The 22,330-nt window shown below is 40.5% G+C and overlaps 1 protein-coding gene across 1 annotated transcript; it reads right to left on the reverse strand.

Annotated features, from left to right (window-relative positions):
* Positions 1–4,236: 4,236 nt before the first annotated feature.
* Positions 4,237–22,330, reverse strand: LOC308294719 (neuroplastin-like; the record flags this gene model as incomplete). Its single annotated transcript, XM_080737516.1, has 8 exons — positions 4,237–4,297; positions 6,389–6,410; positions 8,894–9,167; positions 11,012–11,145; positions 12,608–12,702; positions 12,946–13,117; positions 13,588–13,944; positions 22,240–22,330. 8 exons carry the CDS (start codon positions 22,328–22,330, stop codon positions 4,237–4,239), a joined length of 1,206 nt encoding a protein of 401 aa, XP_080593642.1.

Consider the following 22,330-nt stretch of genomic DNA (forward strand, 5'->3'; position numbering starts at 1 on the left):
CGGCCCTTATTCCCCAGGTATCTTTGAGTGTACAAATGGAGTGATCTAACAAATGGACCCTTTCCATTTGTACACTCTTGAGTTGTGGGGGTCCGTCGACTAACTAGTAAACTGGGGGTCCTTCAAATGAAAACATTTGAGAATCACTGAAATACAGAAATTATAGCAGGCAAAGTAAACGGTGTCCCCTTTGGTGCATTGCTGTAATGTATTTTGTATTGCATGTAGCACTCGCCTACCCTCATTGACCATACATGAAAGCTAGATAGCATTCTTGGGTTTTATATAAAGTTTTATTTTACTGCTTGGATACCTGCATTTTTTTTTCTAGATTGATATTTCTATGTATTTGATGTATTGATATTTTGATGTATTATCTTGCTTATTGTAAATCGCTCTGGATTAAGAGTGTCTGCTGAATGCCTAAATTGTAAATTGTATGTGGTTTACCAGATTGAGAATGTTGCCCACTGCTGTTCAACATTTTAATCTCCATAAAACAATTACAAACCAGTACTCACCCACAAAACCACTCTATATAAAGATACTCCAAATGAAATTCAATCACCATTAACAAAACACACACACACACGCACGCACGCACGCACGCACGCACGCACGCACGCACGCACGCACACACACACACACACACACACACACACACACACTCACACACACACACACACACACATCATTTCACATTTTAAGACAACACTTCTGTTGAGCATGCAGCATGCTAAAGAAGCTGAAACATTGGCATTACACAACAGACTGACTGGCAGATCATATTGACTTTCATTGGAAATCACCATATTATGAAATTACTCCTAATCTCATTGGGACAAATCCCTGACAGAAATGTGTCTCTCACATCTCCAAACTATCTATGTAGTGTGAAAAATGGTTATTCAGTACGGATTAAGAAATGATTAGCCTAGTAATATCATGTTTGGTTGGTGGTAAGTTACAGCTTAAAATGGTTTACTGTACAAGTGGGACAGGATGTTATAATAAACACACACAGCTGCTTTGCATCATAATTATTGTTTTGTGTAGCAATTGTATACAATTCTTAGCATGTTTAGGTGTTCTTGTAGGATATGTCTCCAATTTAGCTTTTTATATTAGACTGAATGAAATATTGCACACTTTAAAATGTCACATAAGATTATTCTGTGCTTGATGGTGCACTGAATGATCTGTGAAGATGAAGTAACATCTTCACAGTTCATTAGCACTACTTCACTTAAAGTTGTACAGGGGTAGTTTTGCAGAGTTCATCCTGTGGCTAATCCCAGGACTAATCTTAAACATATATATTTAATATATATATATATATATATATATATATATATATATATATATATATATATATATATATATATATATATATATATATATATAACCCTATTATATAGAAAAGGAGTAAATGAACAAAGCAGTAAATAAAACATTTTAACACTCATCTTTTCTTTTCTCTAATTACAATCTAAAATATGAACCCTTGTTGTAAAAGAACAAAGGTGTCCTTTAAGTTGTATTGTTCTAAGCTTCATTCATACTTTTTCAGGGCCAAACAGGAGGCATATAGAGGTAAAACATCTTGGCCAGCACCACAGAGGCCCTGGTTCACTTCCTGGTACTGGTGCCTCCGCTCCAAAGAACACAGTTAGAAGTGGCAGCAGTGGAATTGTGTGTGTCCTTGTTGCTGCACTAGCAAGCGACTTGTGGCTACTTGGTCGAGGCACCTGCTCAGCAGGGAGTGGAACTGGACAGTGGTGGACAGTAACTACAGTAAGTATTGTTGAGTAATTGAGTACATTTATTTATATTTGTGATTTTGGACACTTGACTTTCACTCCTCTCCACTTTGAAGACAAATATTTTACTTTTGATTCTACTACATTTCTAAGAAGGGACAAATAAATGCACATTCAAGAATGATTCTTTGTGTTTGCTGGTCCTAGGCCATCAAAACCTGCTACCATGTGTTTTTGTCAGTACAGATAGTCTAAATGTCAGAGCAGAGTATTGATAGGTTCATGAACAGAATCATACAGAGACGAAGAACTGGTTTTAAGACAGGAATCACTTGCGGGTCCAAATGATGTACCAGTGTAAGTCTTGTCCTCGTTGTTGTAATTGATATAAAGTATTCATGCTAAAGATCTGCTGTATTGTTTCTTTGTTTTTGAAGTTATACTAACTCAAAGTTCCAAAACTCCACGCTTCCTAATGTATCAGGCCATGCAACCTGCATGTCCATAACCCACTAGATGGTGCTGTTTCTTTACAAAGCATTTGAGATTGCACATAGTGTGTAATAGTGTAGTGTGTTATGCTGGGCGAAATGTAGTGTCACCATTTGTTTTGATGACACCTACAAACAGGTGCATCTGAGCAGACCGTGGGCGGACTGATGCAGAATTACTCTTGCACACATTCTTCTTCATTAGCTAAATGTATTTTTCATTGGGAAAGTTTTGATTTCGGTACACAGACCTTCGCTGTGTATCGAAAGTTTGAATTTATTTATTTTATTTTATTTGTTATGTTTTATTTCCCAAGATAGTGTGTGCAAGAGTTCTTTCTTCTGCAACCAATGACATGAAAATGTGTGTACGAGTGCCCTTGATTGCTTATAAGTAGGGTGCTATTTGTGAGTGGACAAAAGAGCACAAGATAATTTTAGAATGAAATGTTTTGAAACCCTGCCAGGAAATAAAATAAATCCACACCTTCGTTGTGGATTTATTTTTGCACCCCCCTCTGGCAAATTGCACCCAGCTTATGTTTGAAGTAGCAGTACTCAACTCACAACAGCCATTATGACAAACCACAGAGTTCACAACTCTTTATGAGTTTTTTTTTATTCTTAAAAATGACTTGGGATTGCTTTACATGTCTCAGTCCTGATGTGGGCGCTCTTCCACTGCCTCCCATTATAGTTATAGAGAATTCATGCAGCCGTGTAGCATGACATCAACGCTCTAACGTGAACCTACTAGGCTAATTTAAAGCTTTATCACACAGAAATCAAAAGCGGCAAGGTTTTTATTCTTTTCAATATATCAATATGAATAATAATTGCATAGGATAATAGCCATGCTATACAATACATATACTTTAGAAAACTAAATGTTAGAATGATTCGACTACAGATTTCCTAAGTTAGATACAGCACCACCCTCCCCATCTTTCTTAACATTTAAGTGCATTATACAGCATGAATAGTTTTTATATTACTTGATACATACATAGTTATAGCGATTTGATACATACAGTACATATAGTAAAATAAAACCTTGATCTTATACATTTTAGAGGGACACTGCAGAGCCCTTGAAATGTCTCACACACACTGTACCGTCTGATAAACATGTACCAACTTATAAAATGGTATGCAGTGGAATGATAAAACTGTACATGACTGTCATACCATGTTATGGTAACATGTTCTTATAAAGTACATACATTGCAAAGTTTAGTTTTCTCCCCTAGAACACAAAGTGCAATTGTATCTACATGAAGCCACTCTCAGAATAAATAATAAAATAATAAAGCCTTTTCTGTGTCCAACAGAAGGTCAGCATCTTACATGCATTTACTTCTAAATCAGTAAAAATGTATACAAACGAAATAGGTCGAGCAGATAAGTGAAAGAAAAAAAGCTAAAGTAAACTTCAACAACTGCATGCAGCAACAATGGTTATAATACAATTCCATAATGGTTAGGAACTCCCTCAACACCCTCACACAACAAAATCATAAGGCATGCCTTGTACAGTACAGCCATTTAAGCCCATATTTCCAACAACGACCATACTTAATGGCATATATAATACTTTTTTAACAATTGCTATGGATTCCTTCTGGTTTTACCTTCATGTGGTCAATACATATATAATATTATCTGCAAGCAAAGAGAGAAATGGGGCGGTTAGTACACTGGGCAGCATTGTCAGCATTCAGCGTTTATTTGGTTTGACAAGAGCTTTTGGTGATCATTTCACATCACTGATCATTTCGCATCATCTGGTAACTTGTAGTCATAAGCGAAGAACTGGAGGGCTTATTTGATGTTTAGCAGTAACTTGACGGTGGATTTACTGAATGACTTGACAGTTAATATCCTCTCTTCTGGTATGTGTGTGTGTGTGTGTGTGTGTGTGTGTGTGGGGGGGGGGGGGGGGGGGGGGTCAAGAGGATTAAATACTTACTTAGTAGACGATCCACTCAGTTTGTATTCCTCTGGCGGAGGTTCTTGTCTTTGTGATTGTTGGTGGAATTAGTTTTCCTAAAGTGGGAAGGATATGAAACAATTAGGTGTCTGTCTCAAACTAAAGGGTGTACTGCATATAACATGCACATCCAATCTCTCATCCACGTGCTGGTTCTCGGCTCCACATGTTTATTGCTGTTCTCAATGTGCAGCTTGTATTATCTACTGCAGTGGTTCTCAAACTTATTGGCCTTCAGTACCCCCTTTTCCTGATTGCTGAAACCAAGTACCCCCTTTAATCGACAACAACATTTTGAATAGAAAATACTGACATCAAAAGTCCAGTTTTTATGTCAATATGTTGAAAAAGCCTGTTTTCTATTCAGTAACAGTAAGAAATATTACTTATATTGGTTTAACTTTAAAGCTTTACAGAGCAGCACATTCACATAGGCCTACATTTGTCAATGTTTTATCATAAACATAACATAATGTAAAATAAATGTTTCCAATTTCGCTCAAGTACCCCCTGTAGTACCTCTGCGTACCCCTAGGGGTACACGTACCCCCATTTGAGAAACACTGACTACTGTAGTGGTTCTAAAAGTAGGGTCCGGCGACCCTCAGGGGTCCTTGAGGGGGTTCCGAGGATCCCCAGCGAAATGAGTTAATATAGCCATACCATTTTAACACCATTTTATACTTTAGCTATATTCCAAAATAGCCAATCTACAAGCTCTAACGCATCGCACCGCGATGCATTGGGTGTTTATAGATCAGCTATTTGCCAAACAAAATGGAAAAATCATGAAGAAATGGGGGTATTTTCTTGTTTTACATTTTGAAACATTTTAATTTAAATCTTCTGTTATGAGGGTCCCTGGCACAAAATCTTTCAAGATGGGGGTCCGCAGCCAAATTGTAGATCCTTGACATGAAACTGTTTGAGAACCACTGATCTGCTATACTCCAAATACAAGCATACTGTTGAAGTACAATATGTACACAGTTAACATCCTCAGTGTCAATTTATTAATTTACAACTCTGAGATTGTACAAAATTTAAACAAATAGACTTGTAAGCAGCCATTTGTTTACATTTACAGGATACACTCCCAGAGTTCAATAATAATTATGAACAGCGGTTCTCAACCTTTTCTGGATGAGCTAGGGCCCACCTGAAAATCTAAAAAAGCATTTAACCATAAACCATTTATCCCTGTGGTAACTTTTCTGACACCTCCCGCTTAAAACCCAAAAAGCCAGAAGGATCGTGAGGCTGCGCTTTCACGGTCTGTACTTTTGCGCTTCTGCCTATCGGCTGCTGTGCTGAGTTGTCAGGTGGGAGCATTTTCAGAGCATGTTTATTTTAAGCAATCAATTGTGTTCCAGCTTGGATCAATGGAATTAACGTTGTATACCGGTACTTTAAGGGATAGTTCACCCCCAAAATGACTTTTTTTCTATCGATTACTCACTCCATGGAGACTTGAATTCATGGATATTCTTTTGTTTTTGTTGCATTCCTATGCCAATATTTTGAGGAGGCTCTTTGTGTCTCCATTGGGTACAAATCAGGCTCTTTGTGTCTCCATTGGGAACCAATGCTGGTCATCAAATTATTGGCTTAGGAATGTGACAAAAACTAAAACATATCCATAAATTTAAGTCTCCATGGGGTGAGTAATCGATAGGGGAAAAAAAAACTATCCCTTTAAGCTCCTTTATTGTTATGAGCATTAAGGCCCATTCCCACTGGGCCAGATAACAGATATCTGGAGATATTTCTCCAGATATTTTTCCATGCAAAGTGGATGGTAGATACAGATAAAAAAAATATTTGCCACAGATAAAAGTATCTGTGGCAAATATCTGTGGTAGACTTTTTTTTTATCTGTATCTACCATCCACTTTGCATGGAAAAATATCTGGAGAAATATCTCCAGATATCTGTTATCTGGCCCAGTGGGAATGGGCCTTTACACTGAAATTGTTTCTACATTAAAGTCTTTCATTTTAACCTCATATTATCATTCAAATCTTGTTTAGGGGCCCATGGCCTACTTGCAATATCCTCACGGTCACGGCCCACAGGTTGAGAATCACTGAGCTACAACACGTCACCAAACTAGACCTTGCAAATTAGAACTGTGACAAAATACTTACACTGGTCCTGTCGGTTCATCATCTGCAGCAGAGAGGGTAAATATTGAGAAAGATGAGAGATGAGGGAGAAAGATATAACAACATATTATGCACACGGATGAAATGACAATTGCTTTTATAGAGAGCATGACAAATGGGAACATGTTCCAGTGGCAGACCACTCATTCATCAGAATATTGAGGACCAGCTGCTCTGGACATCTGTTTTAAACACAGAGGGTGGTCATGCTCACAGGATGGCACACTGTAAAATCCTGAGAGCATACGAATGCACCCAAATAGACGGGTCCATTTGGTTACCTGCGTACACTCTCAGAGTTACATTAAAATTGAGGATTTTACTGTATAGCTAGCTAGTGCTGGACGATATTGCTTAAAAAAAGAAATAAACGATGGTGGTCATTTGTGGCCTGACCTTCGATATTTGCAGTCTCATTATTGTCTAATTTTCCAGAAGTCATTGCCATGTTCACAGCTAAGGCCATATCGTTCATAAACGAGTTAAACTGGTAACTGATTTATTTTTAGATTTAGTGTATCTTAGATACTTTACAATGCTAACTTTCACTCTTATATTTTCATGGAGCACAAAGAAAAGATAGAGTAACAATAAAATTATAGTGTAGCACAGATCATGACTAAATTACATCAAATGTCACTTAAATGATATATTGCCCAGCACTAATGGAAACACACATAAGTAGCCTGAATAGGGAACAGACCATAAAGTATACATTTGGTTTGCAATTGGTATGAAGTAGTTCACAAACACAAATAATGCAATTAAAACCAGCACAACAGAACATAGATTCTTGTAAGTCAGAACAAATATATACAGGCAAAGGTCAGTTTGAAACCATTTTTGTCATGCACAGACAAGCACTGTTCACACTCAGTTCACTCAGAGAAAACTGAAAAGCAGCTCCATCAATACCAACCAAACTACATGTTACAGCCAACGGTTGACTATTGACCTAGTCTCGTGTGGCCAGACAATTAGAGATCTCCACTGACTGATATGTCTCGTGACATCAGACAAAACAATTTTACGTATATAGTCTTTGGATTGGTTGCTGTTATTATTTTGTAATCTCTGAATTGTTTCCACAGTTTTAGCAACTACCTTGAATTCACATGTCACTAGACGTATCGGTAGGCGGAGATCTCAGATCGCCTGGCTACGTGAGACTACTATTATTGACCTATCTTCAAATAGCTCTGTAAGAACTGTAGGCTTTACATCTTTAAACGCAGTAACATGCATGTAATTTGGAGTGTGTAGTCTTACTGTGGTTAATAATTGACTGAGAAATTCAGCCTGTTGAATTAGACTTGTTCTACTAATTCAGAACATACTAGGTCAAATCTATAGATCATAGTGCGTGTAGGCACTATGCTGCGTATAGGAGAGAGATGAGACTGGATGCTTATAGAATTCATGAGGCATGCAAAGTACTCTCACTTACCACAAACATGGTTTGGGTTATGCGATTTGAGAAAGGGGGAGATATTATAATCTGTTAAAATATTAAATAAATACCCAAAAGAACACCTAATACCGTAAACGTAACGCAAATAAGTGCATAAGAAATGGCTCGTAAGAATGTGTGTGTTTGTAATTTGTGGTCAAGAAATGCATCATGGTACCAAAAGTCAAGACTTGAAATCTGCTGTGTTCCGTTAGAATTACTTATGGTCACATACTTGTAATTGAAATTCAAATGCAGCTCTACCACAATGCATTTTGACATTCATGCGCTGAGAGCTGCATTTAATCAGCAACATTAAAATTCAGTTGGAGAGGAAAAGGTCATCAAAATACCAGTAATGCATAATTTACGTTAGTTAAGCACATAATGTTATTAGTAAAGCACTGGATAGCAGGCAGACAGTATACCTAATGATGTCTTTAAATTGGCCATCCATTTCTGGAGCTTGGGGACAAAGACAAAGTTCCCAGGGAAAACCATGAATAATTGATTTCTGTCCACTTCTCGCTACACTGCCGTATCCCATTTCCCCATGAATATTAAATGGGTGAAACAGTCCTGACAAGGTGTGCCGGTACCGCAACAGAGTCCGCCTGTTGGGTCACCGTCCCCAACCTGAATTATTGAGTGCTGGCACAGTGCGGTGTCAGGTTGACTATTGAGTCGTGTACATAGGAGTGACATAAGATGTCAAAAGGTCTGGCACCCTCACTTTCTAGAACCCCCATTCCCTGGGTTTCGGGTTATAAACAGAAGTGTCTTGGCCAAGGACACATCAATATCTCCTGGACCTCTCCACTACAAGACTTTTAGTCCAGAGGCAAATTTATACTTTGTCGCACAATGTTGTTGCTCGGTCGCTATTTGTGGCATGCAACAAAGTGTCCGACCTGTGCCTCACACACTTTCTTATCAAAAGGTCCCTGCCAGCATAAAACCTGGACGCACAAATTGCACTAGAAACTAGTTTCCCCAAAGAACCTACATGTAAAACTACAGTATATAGGAGAACTCACCATCTCCTATGTCCTCGGGCTTCTTGCGCTTCTCGTAGACGACAATGATGATGACCAGGATGATGATCTCGGCCAGGACCCCCAGCAGAGGCCAGAGGGGGGCCAGTGTACTGCGCACCCTCAACACAGAGACGATGGAGGATGAGCCAATCATGTTGGTGGCGTTGCATTGGTACTCGCCAGGATCTAAGCCGATATCCAGGTTGAGAATATGCAACTCTGTGTAGTTGTCCTTGCTAATGATTGAGAATCGTCCGGACGAGTTATCAAGGTCCTAACAAAGACAACAAAGACAATAGAACTTGAATAAAATCATCAATGGTGAATGTGTCATATAGACATATGATTTGAGTAAGCTGACAGCAGTTTTCAATCTTGCTTTTTTACACCGCAACTGCTTATCCCAGTGGGAAAGAGATTTCCACTGTTTTGAAAATACAGACGGTTGAAAAAGGGAAGGAAAATCTTGAATAAATAAATGAATGGAGAAACGCATGTGTGTAATCTATATGCAAAGTGTCATGGGCCAGTGTGCATGGAGGTAGGTGTTTGTATCTATGGATATTTATTGTTACGCGCAGCGCCGCCGCTACTATGACGCGCGTGACGCGCTGTGCGTCAGGCATCACGCTGCCAAAGGGCACCAAAAAATGAGAGAGAGAAGAAGAGCCAAGCCGATCCATTTGTTCTGGGGGCAGGGCCGCAGCGCAGTCCGCGACGCACTCTGAGTCTGCACTCACTCACAGACAGACAGACACTCACCCAGTGGAGATCCAACGGTCATAGACTGATCTGATCTGATACATTGCAAGTAAGAATCAACATTTTCCACCTCATGTGAATTAACTTATCCCTGCCCAGCTCAACAACTATGGAATATCAACTTGGCAGAGCAGTTAACCCTGCGAATTTCGCGGACATTTCGCGCGGGGGGGGGGGGGGGGGGGGGGGGTTGTCGCGGGGGTCGTTGTCGTGGGGGGAAGGGGGGGGGGGTTTGATCCAACAGCCAATTATTAGCATTTCCGTCTGTTCGTTCATAAACTTGATTGTCTGGGGAAGTAGCTATTTCGCCCACGGCCTCTTGTATCCATCTTTCTATCTGTCTAGTTTTTCAATTGGAACAGTGACTAAAGTGTACAAAAAAAACATGAGTAAATAGGGTGGGAAATTGTGGTCAAAAGAGTATATTTGATGACCATAACACTCATGCATTAGTATTGTGATATGTAAGGAAAAACAGAAGAGCAAGTCTTCCTCAGGTGACTGAGAATGTCAGTGCAGGAGGACGTGATCAGACTGTGTCAGCAAGAGGAGTCTGTCGACAACAACATGGCACCAAGAGAACAGTAAAGGCCTGAATGCTTGACCCTGACAGTGAGAGGTTCTGGTGGCTTTTTTGTTGTCGGGGCATTTTCCTGGCATGTGGACTGGATATGAAGTAACTTTTTAGTGGTTGATTATTTTTATTATCTTATCTTCCTAGTCTAGTCCTATTGTCTTTTATTGATTACTATCTTTGAGCTAACCTGAATACATTTCACTGCTTTTTAGAACTTGTTTTTAAATTGTATGTGACAAATAAAGGTTGATTGATTGATTGATTGCTTCAAAAAGAGTGTTACAAATTCAATACTCGATACTTATTCTGACCATTCATTTTTATCCTAGGATGAAACATTTTTCTATCCTGGAATGTTACCTTCCAGGATGACAATACCAGATTTCAACCCAACTGAAATCCTATGGTAGATTTTGGACCGACATGTTCATCTACTGTTAGAATAGTGTGCCATCCCTGCGAGTTTCACAGACTTGTGCAGTCTATGAGTGGATCAAGTAGCCCATGACGCCCTGAGGGGCCCGGGTCAACTACTGTACGTACATACAGAGTAGGGTTTAAGTGGTTAAAGCTGGCTTGTGGTGGCCCGACACCATACTAAGACACATTATGTAATTTTCTTTCCTCCAATGTGTGGACAAGATTCAATGCTTCAGTGCCCATATTATGTCTGGATGTTATTACATTGCTCATGTTCTACAGCCATTGTAAGCTACACATGCCTTTTACGACAAGAAATACAGATTTGCTGAGCTATGAGAGTAGTAGTGCAGACATACCATGGGGAACCCACGGTCCAGTTTGCGCCAGGTCCAGATGGGGTAAGGGTAGCCCGTAGACTTACAGTAGAGCAGAGCACGCTGGCCCTCGTTCTTGTTCTCACTGCGCTTGTGGCCTGTGATGTCAGGAGCAGCTAAACAAGAGAAAACGATAGCAGGCGTCTTTAAAGGCACACATTCATGTATAATGGCACAGGTTCACTGCTGGGTGTGCAGAAGACATACCTTGTTATGACAAATGCAGCGGAAAGATGAATGCTTTCCCACTATTTCAAACTATATATAATATATACTGTGCATGTTAATTTAACCACTTTCAACATGGTGTCCCTATTTTGGGCATTTCATTACAGTGGATATAATGATAATGCAGTGTAGCAAAAATAGCAGCTCTACAAGTTCACAACGCATCGTACCTGTGCTTGTAGATCAGCTATTTTCACCACGCTACACCATCATACGATATAATGTAAAATAGGGCCTAAGTGGTCAACTTTCTGATCATAAAATATGACTAAAGGGTCATTCCGACCGGGCAAGATAAAGATAAAGATAAACAAATATCTTTCTCAATTGAAGTGGATGGTAGTGTCCACATTGGAGGCTACCATCCACTCCCATCCACTTCAACTGAGAAAGATATTTTTTATCTTTATCTTGCCCGGTGTGAATGACCCTTTTCTTGCATTGTTGCAATCTTGTTAGTGGCAATGCAGAATAAAGTGCTAGCCTGTATGCATTAAGTAGTGTGAGGGACTGAACAGCTGCCATACAGCAGCAAGATCATAAACAGTATGCATCATTAAATGATTCCCATGAAGTCTTTTAAGCATGTTCAGGAGAGTGCCACACTAATAGTAGAAGCCTGACAAACAAATAATTACTGGAGTGGAAATCAACAATAGCCTAGTAAATTCATCATGTTCAGGCCATTACTGACAGAGATGGTCACACTGTGGAAAGTCACAAAATAAATCTGTACTGTACTACATAATGTAATTGCACATTCAGTTTTCCCATATATATATATATATATATATATATATATATATATATATATATATATATATATATATATATATATATATATATATATATATTTCTTTTTTTCTTTTTCTTTTTTTTAATCATTACATAAAATGTTAACCATTGGGAGCAGGAACATACAGTACAGCATCATTAATATTTTTTTAGTACCCATTTAATCAAAAGTAATTATTAATGATGTAACCAACAGCTGCCCACTTGCAAATCTTCCTACTCAAATGGCCACATGCGCCATGAAATGAAAGCAGGCGCAATTTACCTCCATAGCAATGCATGTCAGACAGCAGAAAAGGCTAGAGGCCGATTTAACCATTGAGACATAATCCCTAACCATCACACAAGACACCATCTGCTGCCACTGAACTAGATAGTATTAGACATCAGTTAGACAGAGGGGTCAAGGACATTGCTTGGCCTTTGAGCCATTTTAAAACTGTCAACGCTCAAGGCTACCAAGAACATTTTTTACTGTTGACATCTCAACAGTGGGTTCCAAGATGGAAAATGCACCAAAAGACACCTTTAGCATTACTGTGAATCGATATGTACCTTTCACCTCGATGGTTGCATTGACTGGAGGAGCTATTTGGAAGGTGTAAACGCACATGTACTCTGCGGCATCATCTCCTCTTGGTTTGTTCAGCCTGCATAGCAAAAACAAAACCTCGATTAAACAAACACTAGAAATCTATAAAGCCTCAATTATACTCTGTTGTAAGGACAGTGCTGCTTGCCAAAAAGAACAGGTCTACAAGCGAACTAGTTCCACACTGTGACCATGAGGTCAAGACACAATATATTGAAGAACATTGTACATAATGTGTTTAAAACTCTCACAAAACCTTCCCTGTCGTCACAGGGGTTTGGTCGAACGGGGGCCTCTGTACCTGTATTCAGTGTTCTTGTTGCTGGTGCGAGTGTCCGCAATCTCTTCCCCGTTCTTCAGCCAGTAGCTCTCGTCATGTGTGAGGCTGTGGGCGCTGGTCAAGTTGCACTGCAGGGTGATGGGGGGGTTGTGGAACTCCAGGGTGGTGTGTTCAGAGGATGCGATCACCGGCTCTGCAACAAGACAGGCAGCCTTTTATAAAAGGAAATATATATAGATGAAAAAGGATTACAACATTCTCCCCCACCTGCATGGTGGGGGAGAATGTTGTCTGGATTGGAATATGATATGATTGCAGGGAAAGATATACTAGTCTAATTCGTGGTGTCACACTGACAAGGAAACTACACAACAAAGAACCGGAAACGGAAAGATTATGGTGATATTAAAGAAAAGGAAAAAAAGATAAGAATGAGAAACTAATATAGAGAGCTAAGGCCTTGCTACATACTACAGTATACTGGACTGCAGCACCTAGTGGGAATGAATATTCTCTCTTTCAAGGTCTGTGGATGGAGGAGGTTTCTATGAGGAAAGTGGAAGTCTTCTGGAGGTTTCTGAGGTGACTAAACACCACGGGAAAGGGTTTTCAGTGATCTACTAGGCCGCATGGTAGGGATTCTTCTGTACACTGACCACTCACTCTGCAGCACAGTGATTGTGGCCTGCGCACGGATCCAGGTGGTGGCCGGATTTTGGTGCAGGTCATTGCGGCGCGGGTCATTGCTGGCCCGACACTCATAGGTCCCAGCGTCGTCGAGCGCGAGACCACTGACACCAAGCACGCTGACCGCGTTGGCACCATAGGCTGTGTTGATGGACACTCGCCGCTTGCGGGCACCGTCCCACAGCTGTCTGAAGTTCTCCGCTCGGTTGATCTCAGCGTACCACCACTGGATCTCTGGCGTGGGGATGCCCACCACGTTGCAGTATAGCTCAAAGTTGTCCCCCCTTAGCAAAGTCTCAGACAGGGGCGACTTCACAAAGCCAGCAGCGCCGGCTGAAGGTTGGAATGGTGCCATGTCCACAGAGCCAGTCAACGCAATAATAAGAGGAAGCACAGGGAAAGAATGGATGTGGGAAATAAGGAAAGGCAGGAAATAAAAAAGATAAAGGATAAATTAAGAAGGAGCCGGTTAGGGAAACAAAAGAAAATCATGTTAGGTAAAATAAATCAATTTAGAAACTGTATTAAAATGAAAACAAAGACATGATAAAGCAGGATGAAAGCAAAGACCATGATAAAACAGGATGGAAGAACAGTGAGAAGGACGTACAGTGAAGTATAATGCTCTTCTAGAATACTTTAAACCCACCCTGGGCAAGATATGACTTCCGGTTGGTCAGCTGAAGTGGCGGAAGTGCTGCGTTTAACGGAAGTTACATTATGTGGTGCGGGTCTGTTTACATTCCCCAGCGAAACAAACAGAAAGATTGTAGCTCTTAACTGGCTCTTAATAGGTGTATTGTTGTCCGAATAATCGATGTTTTTGTTTGTATATTGTTTATTGCGAGTGCAACCGACAGAGCAGGAGAAGTAGAACAGATTTTTTTCAGCTGGGAATACGTTTGCAGGGACACCGCACTGTGAAAAAAGACAACTTCCGGGAGAATTGAGCCTCGCCTCCTAGAACTCTCTCTGCTTCATATCTTGACCAGGCTTTTCTCTTCGCAGATGAGTTAAGCCTGGCTACGCAAGGCTACTTTAAACCTGACATAGCTATTTGGGCATGTCATTATAGGCAAACATTTTCAGAAATGTTCCAAAATAGCAAACATTTTGTTGTAGATCAGCTATTTTCACACTGCTGTACGATAAAGTATAAAATAGGTCTTAACTCGTTAACTATAAAACATTAGATTATCTTTGCAGCGCATGATGTCTTGCAGAATGTGAACAGCAAGCTGCAACAGTGATCACATGAACATTTTGGGATCAGAGACATGACCTCACTTCTATTCCAGTTATCCCTCCTGCTATTCCTGGGAACATATAATTCAATTCTGCAGTAATCATGCAATAAGGGTGCTCTCACTTGGTTTGGCTTTATTAATGGACTTTGAATTAATTCGTATCTGGCTATTATCCCGCATTCACCTTCAACGTCCTCCAAGTGACCTTGTCGTTTGCAAAGTACAACATTAACCCTACAGACTTTGTTGTATAACGACGTACGAAAATAGAGGATCCACAAGCTCACAATGTGTCAAAAGGCGACACATTGTGAGCTTGTAGATATGATACATTTGTTATTTGAAAACGTTTACATTTTTTAGTGCTATCATGGCATACCCAAAACATTCATGCCACTGGTTGAAGGTGTTTAACCTATGTTTATCATTCTACAAGTGAAACTAAGATACAGGCCCGGCGGCAATGGTGGTGCAAGAGGGGGCCAGATCCCCTCACGTGGACCACCTTGCCCCTCCCCCGCGTATCCGTGAAAAAACGGTTTTACAGAGTTGCAAATATTTGAAAACAAAGGTGACTTGCTTGCCATTGAGTCCTACCGCCGGGCCCGCAAAGATATCTCCTTATCCATCACAGATTTAGAAAAGAGCATCCCACCTCCAGCCATAAACATCAGGATCTATAGGCTGTGTAGAGAGCGTGCCAGTTTGAGAGGCGATGTAGGCCTACTGTATACGCTGCAGCTCTGGGTCTCTGGGGAGAGTATGGGCGATGACCCCAACTGTTTCTATAGAAGCAACTCGGAACACAGAAACTGAACAAAATAATGCCTCAGCCACACACACAGGATAGAATAGGATATACTTTATTGACCCAAAGGCAAATTCATGTGTGTCATGGACACACACAGTAACCGCTGTCAAAACATGCATATACTGTGCATACAGACAATATGCAGTACAGCACAGCCTGCCAACAAATTGCACGCTGCCCTGGAGATTCAAACATGCAGACCGATCAACTCACAGTAAGATATTCACTGGTAAGCCTGTCACAATTATTACATAATTGTCTAATCGCAATTATTTGACATGATCGCATAATCGTCATAATTGTTTCTATGTTGAAAAATGTTCATATGTTTTCAAACATTTGACAAAAATAGTGGAAATAGCAGATCTATAAGCTCACAACACAACTTATAATCGGCTAATTCCACTATCAATGTTCTTTTTTAAGTATAAAGTTGTCAAATATGTCATTCAATTCTTTTTATATTTACGTGGTGTCATATCTGCGATGTGCAACTTCAAAGCCTTCAAGCCAAAGAGAAATCTAATTGTCAATAACAAAAACAATTAAATCGTTAATCACAATGACAGTCCTATTCACAGGTGTGTTTTTGTTGAATTGACACTCTCTTCACAACCCGTCAGACAGTGGTTGGTCTGGACTGGACATTTTACTGTGCTGACAATAGCTGCTTAGATGTTATGCCAATAAATAATATGCTGTAACTGAAATAAAGATCACAATAACTTGTGTCGGATTTATACAATTGATTTTGCACACAGAAAATAGCTGATCTACAAGCTTACAATAGGCTCTATGCATATACGCCATTTTGTTCTACTTCCGGGTGTCTTTCGACTTCCTTCACAGGTGTTACTGATGATACTAATTAAGGCTCTGTTTGATTTATTGTACAGTGGTTCTTTCATTTCAAGGACCCCCATAACTCTGAGAGTGTACAAATGGAACCAAATGGACCCGCAAGGGTCCATTTGGTTCCATTTGTACACTCTCAGAGTTACACACCTGTATGGGGACATTTGGAACCCACTCAAGGACACTTTGAGACCCACTGGTGTAGCAGAGTGTTTCCAGTGAGCCAACATGCACAATATCAGCACCCTGACTCTGTTTGACCAGAATGGAGCAGACCCTTCATCAGTATCATCAGTAACACCTGTGAAGGAAGTCGAAAGACACCCGGAAGTAGAACAAAATGGTATATATGCATATAGCCTATTCATCACCGGTGCAAGGAGTTGTGAGCTTGTAGCTCGGCTATTTTTGGTGCACAACACTGTTGCACTATATAGCCTATGCAAGGGAGATATTACAGTGCATCAGTCGAGTTACGATGGATAGTTAAGCCTGAGGATTTTCTTATGCCATACACTTTATTAGCCGAGCATTACGTAAATTATTTCACCATGCCACTGAACCTCTAATCAACTTCCACTGGCCATCTGCCTCTGTCAACCAGACACCTGTTTCCACTTAACTAATTATTACCGAAGCTTTGCTTCATACACACATCAGGGGTGGCAGGTGGCCTAGCAGTACAGAGGCTAAGCAGCAAATTAAAAAGGTTGCTAGTTCCATCCCTAGCACAAGTATAGGAGTGCGTATTCCAGCTTTGAGCTGGCTACTGGAAGATGACTGGTATTAAATCTACAGCGCTGTGTATTTGCATATGCATCTAAAAGAGGGATATATAATAATGGTACATCACATATTATTTCGTCATTATCGGCAAGTCGCAGAATACGCTGTAGTTTAGACCAGTGGTTCTCAACCTTTTCAGGCCGCAACCCCCAAAATAATCATATTTTAACTGGGGACCCCCCTACCCTGACGAGCACTAAGAGTTGAGGCATTACAATTTGTATAACACGGTTCTATTGTGAAAATAGCAGATCTACATGCTCACAACGCCTTGGGTTGTGAATTTTATAAGTATTAAAAGGTCCTTAAGTTATCACTTTAGAAATGTGTAGATACCCTCTATACACTCAAACTTTATGTTGGTTTGTTTACTGTTGAGTGAGAAAACAATGTTTCACATTAAGCCAATCATCTGGGGACCACCCAAGTTAATTTGGGGGCCCACCTGGGCGTCCCGACCCACAGGTTGAGAACCACTGGGTACACAAAGCTCTCGTTCTTAGAAGAATATCTACTTAGTGTGTAAATGTCCAGCTTGTCGGAAATATAATAATAACTAATATTGCATAGAGATGTCAAACTCGTACATTTTAGAGCTTATACACACACAGGCTCAGAATGGCAATGATTCCCCCAAAAAGGCACAGCTTTGGCAGTGAAGTGTTGCCGGTCTGGTATATGTATTTATTTCTTCGGTGGGTAAAACCAGGAAATACCATATTGAGCATTTTTTAATCGGTGTGCAGTGCATGTTTTTCAGTTAATATCGTACACCAACATCCAACATGGTACTTGTGAAACAATGATTTCCCATTATAAAATGTGGATGCAGCTTGACTCATCTCTGACATGCCAGTTCATTGCTTTAATGATCTGCTTTCTTAATGAATATGCTTGTGGAAGTAATATCTAATAATATCCTTTGTACAAAGGACATTATTTATGGTGGGTCACTTTGGTGTTTTCAATTACGCTGAAAACACCAAAGTTGAATTGCATACTGTCTGATTGGTTTCTTCTTCATAAAAGGCGTGTGACTAGTGAACTAATAGATACAATATTATACAAACTGCCAGGTTCTATGCACTATTAAATATAACTAGTAAAAAAGAACCCAGTGGGCGTTTGGCCCCACCCTCATCAGTTTCCAGTGCAGCTTTGTTGATGTGAATGGGGGCTTGTGCTCTCTGTAGGTGCCTGTAGATGGCACATGTACACAGTAGAGCTAGCCAAATGTGGGAAACATATATGACTTGAAGTAAAAAAAAAACATAACATTTGTGCAAATTGTGGAGCCAATTGCACTACTGGGTTGCCGGGAGTAGATCACCGGACGCCAAGCTAATTCTAATGGTAATATAAGATAAGATTACTGCATGAACATGACATGTTGCTCTCAACCGTGTTAGTTCACATCAATGCTTTGAAGAAGAAAAAAAAAAAAAAACATTGTGTGATAAGAGGTCAAAAAGTGGATCATCAGTGCCCACAGCAAGTGTCACAGCCACTGAAAGAGGGATACAAAAACATGTGTATCATAATAAGAATACTGTACGTGTTTGGATTACAACATAAAATGACTCCTTTAAGTATCAGTAGTGTTACAAGTGTTGGTAGTGTTAAGAGTTTTGGTATTTTAATTCATGTTAAGCCTCGCTCAGACCAAAGATTTCTGAGGTGGCGAAACGGTTTTAGAACTAGCAGAGAAAAATACCAGTGGCCTGAATCACCCTGCTGCAAGTCGGCTTATGCCAGTTTGAGTCACGAGAGAGATTCACAAAGCAACAAGTTGCAATTCATTTCTGAACACAGCATCACACATGCATGCACTCACCTTAGTGAGCCCACAATTACTTATCTAATTTAATAGTAGAATTGACCCCAGAACGAATTTGGATATTGAGAATTGGATTGTTCGAGAATCAGAATTGTTAACTCCAATAATCGACATTGTATGCCTCTAAGCTTATCTTCTTTTCCTTTTTCTGACAGTTACTCATTGTAAAACAATGACATCATCATGTGTCTGTACTGCTGAAGAGGAAATAAGGAGTAATGAATTTGATCATGTCTATCATACGCATAATCTTTTCTGCAGTTCCTACACTGTTGAGGTTCGCGGAAATAATAAAACATTTGAAAACCATTGTAGGCCTACTCTTTTATGACACAGAAAATTGATCAGGAATCCAGGCAATCAGTAAAAGAATCAAGGCAGAATCACTAATGGCGCTGTTATCAATAACATCTTCAATTCCCATCCCTAACAATAAACGAATAGTGAATAACCTAATCGTGAAATGAGTGCAGTCTGGCTTCGTGTACACCGTAATAGTGCACATTAATCGGCTATTACGATAACTGACCTCTAAACCAAATAGGAACTATATTCAGCACACTGCTGTGTATAAGCCTATCTAGATCACAGCCAGTTCCTCCATCCGCAGTGAGCAGTGCATCCTTCCTTAAGGTTGATGCTGTTTCTTATCAGCCAAAAATTAAAGCTCTGTTTATTTTTGCAACAATGAAACAGAACAGCAATGGGATAAGCGATGCGATAAGAACATCGAAGAGGAAGACAATACGGAAATGGAAGAAAGAGTCTATTAACTAACCATTCAGACTTCACACGACTCTCCAAATTCCATCATAGTGAATACGTATCCAAATCCATTGACTGCAAATAAAATAATATAGTAAGATTGCAGTTGTACCCCGTTTTGTTTCTCAATTCATACTTGCCATAACTTTGTTCACTGCTTTTATTTATTATTTTGAACAGTAAAAAGTCATAGTCATTAGCAGATTCTAATGGATGGCAGATAGTTGTACACCTCAGCATCTTGTATCATCAGGCTCGAGCTTCCTGCAAATCGACATAGAAATGGTGGAGGAAGACGTAGTGACTTTAAACCCCTCTAGCATCCCTATTCTGTGGGTTACATTCACCGAAAATAGTCAATCTACAAGCACCCAATGCTGTGGGCTTAGTAGATCAGCTATTTTCGGCGAAGAGATTTCGGGTAGGGGGGAGGGGGGGGGGGGGGGGGGGGGGACAAAGTACAAGTACAGAGCCGACCCCGGTCAACTATTATAGTTTTCTAAATATAGAGGGCTAAGTGGTTAAATAACAGTATATATTGTAGTCTGTACTAGCAGTCTACCAGTCTCTCACCTGTGCAATAAATTATTGATGAAGACTAGAAGAAACGCTCTGTTTCTACAAGCTGCCATCATAGCATCTTACATTCAAAACTGGGGGAGAGATGAGAATAAAAGGACAGTCACGCATCAGTCAGGGCCATCTGACTTATAAATCTCCTCTTCATAAGTCATTCTTTATTGGAAAGCACTTCTTCAGTCCTGCATGCCATCCGATTTTATTTGACAAAGCTGCTACATTTTAGCAACAACATGTCTGAGTTTTATTCACTCAAAGAAAAACAGAATGAAAAGAACTGTATACATTCCAAGGAAACACACACACACACACACACACACGCACGCACGCACGCACGCACGCACGCACGCGCGTAGTCCACGCACGCACACACACACACACACACACACACACACACACACACACACACACACTCGCACGCACGCACACGCACGCAAGAACGCACGGGCGCGCGCGCACGCACATACACACGCACGCACGCACGCGCACACACACACACACACACACACACACACACACACACACACACACACACACACACACACACACACACACACACACACACACACACATCTGACAGAAAATCCAGTCTGGGATGCAAGCACTATCGCACACGTCCTAGCCTGCCCACTGGTGCCCAGTAATAGGCCTAGTAGGCAATAGGCCTACACATTTCAGAATAATTTGGTATAGAGCAGCAAGCATTATAGGCTACTGTCGTGATGCTCTGCTTGGTGCCGGTGGGCACAAGATTTATGAACACAGGGCCATTTGTTAGAGTGATAGGCTACTGAATAGAGAAATCAATGCCATTCTGTACAGCGACAGTGCATCTCAGTGAAGAGTTAACAGATTCATTCTCGCAAAAGGACATTAAAGCCATGGTTCCCAGTGCAGCATTGACTCTAAAAATAGAAACATGCAGCAAAACGGACTGGTGCTATTTACAGTGCTTCACATCACAGGTCTTACATCTTCAAGTAGTAGCCTACGTGTTGTTCAGTGAAAAGGACAACAAGGGGATTGTTATTATTAGGTTATTATCACACTCTAGCTGCTGCTGGTGGTAGAATAATGCGGGATTTGCGAATCCCTGAGTCATATTGCATATTTTTGAGCGCACGCACCGCTATGCATGACAGGTCGGCTGTGTGTGCGTGTGATTTTTCTATATGCGTGCCTGTAGGATATGTGTAACGTCTTCGAGTCGAGGGACAAGCAATTTTAACTGTCGTTTCCCCGATCTGCAGTCTCCTTTATCTTGTGTTTTCCCCCTAACCTTGTGAACATAATAACTTGTCCTTGCTCTGCTCAGCAAGTCGTTCGGGTCTATCAGCTCCACACACTTCAAAGGACATTTTAGGGACACCGCGCGGGCCTGGTCCACGGTTCATTTACCTGATCGTCACACACTGTACAATATTCATCATAACACGCTGTGTTTAGGCTATCTATAATATAGGCTATATGGGGTTGTTTGTTTTTTCCACTCGCAAACGCGCGGTGCCATTCCAAATGGTATCACCACTCAGTTTATAGCTAATAAACAGCCCATTCATTTAAACGCACGGCAAAGGCATAGATGGCCATAGAAGACACATTCCAAGATGGGTAGCCTTCTCAACTGGCAACCGCTCAAAACGATCTGTTAGCAAAAATAAACATTAAATAACCCAAAATAATAATAGGCCTACATATAAATGCATTCTACATGTAGCGCTCATCGGTTATTAGCCGCACATTCTTACCGTTCTGTGAAGAAACGGACTGCAGCATCAGCGCTCCGAATATCGCCGCCGAGAAGGACATGATTGCAGCTCTTCGTTTGCCGGGTATCAT

The sequence above is a fragment of the Nannobrachium achirus genome, assembly GCF_963921795.1.
Source record: "Nannobrachium achirus genome assembly, chromosome: 11".
Classification (NCBI taxonomy): Eukaryota; Metazoa; Chordata; class Actinopteri; order Myctophiformes; family Myctophidae; genus Nannobrachium; species Nannobrachium achirus.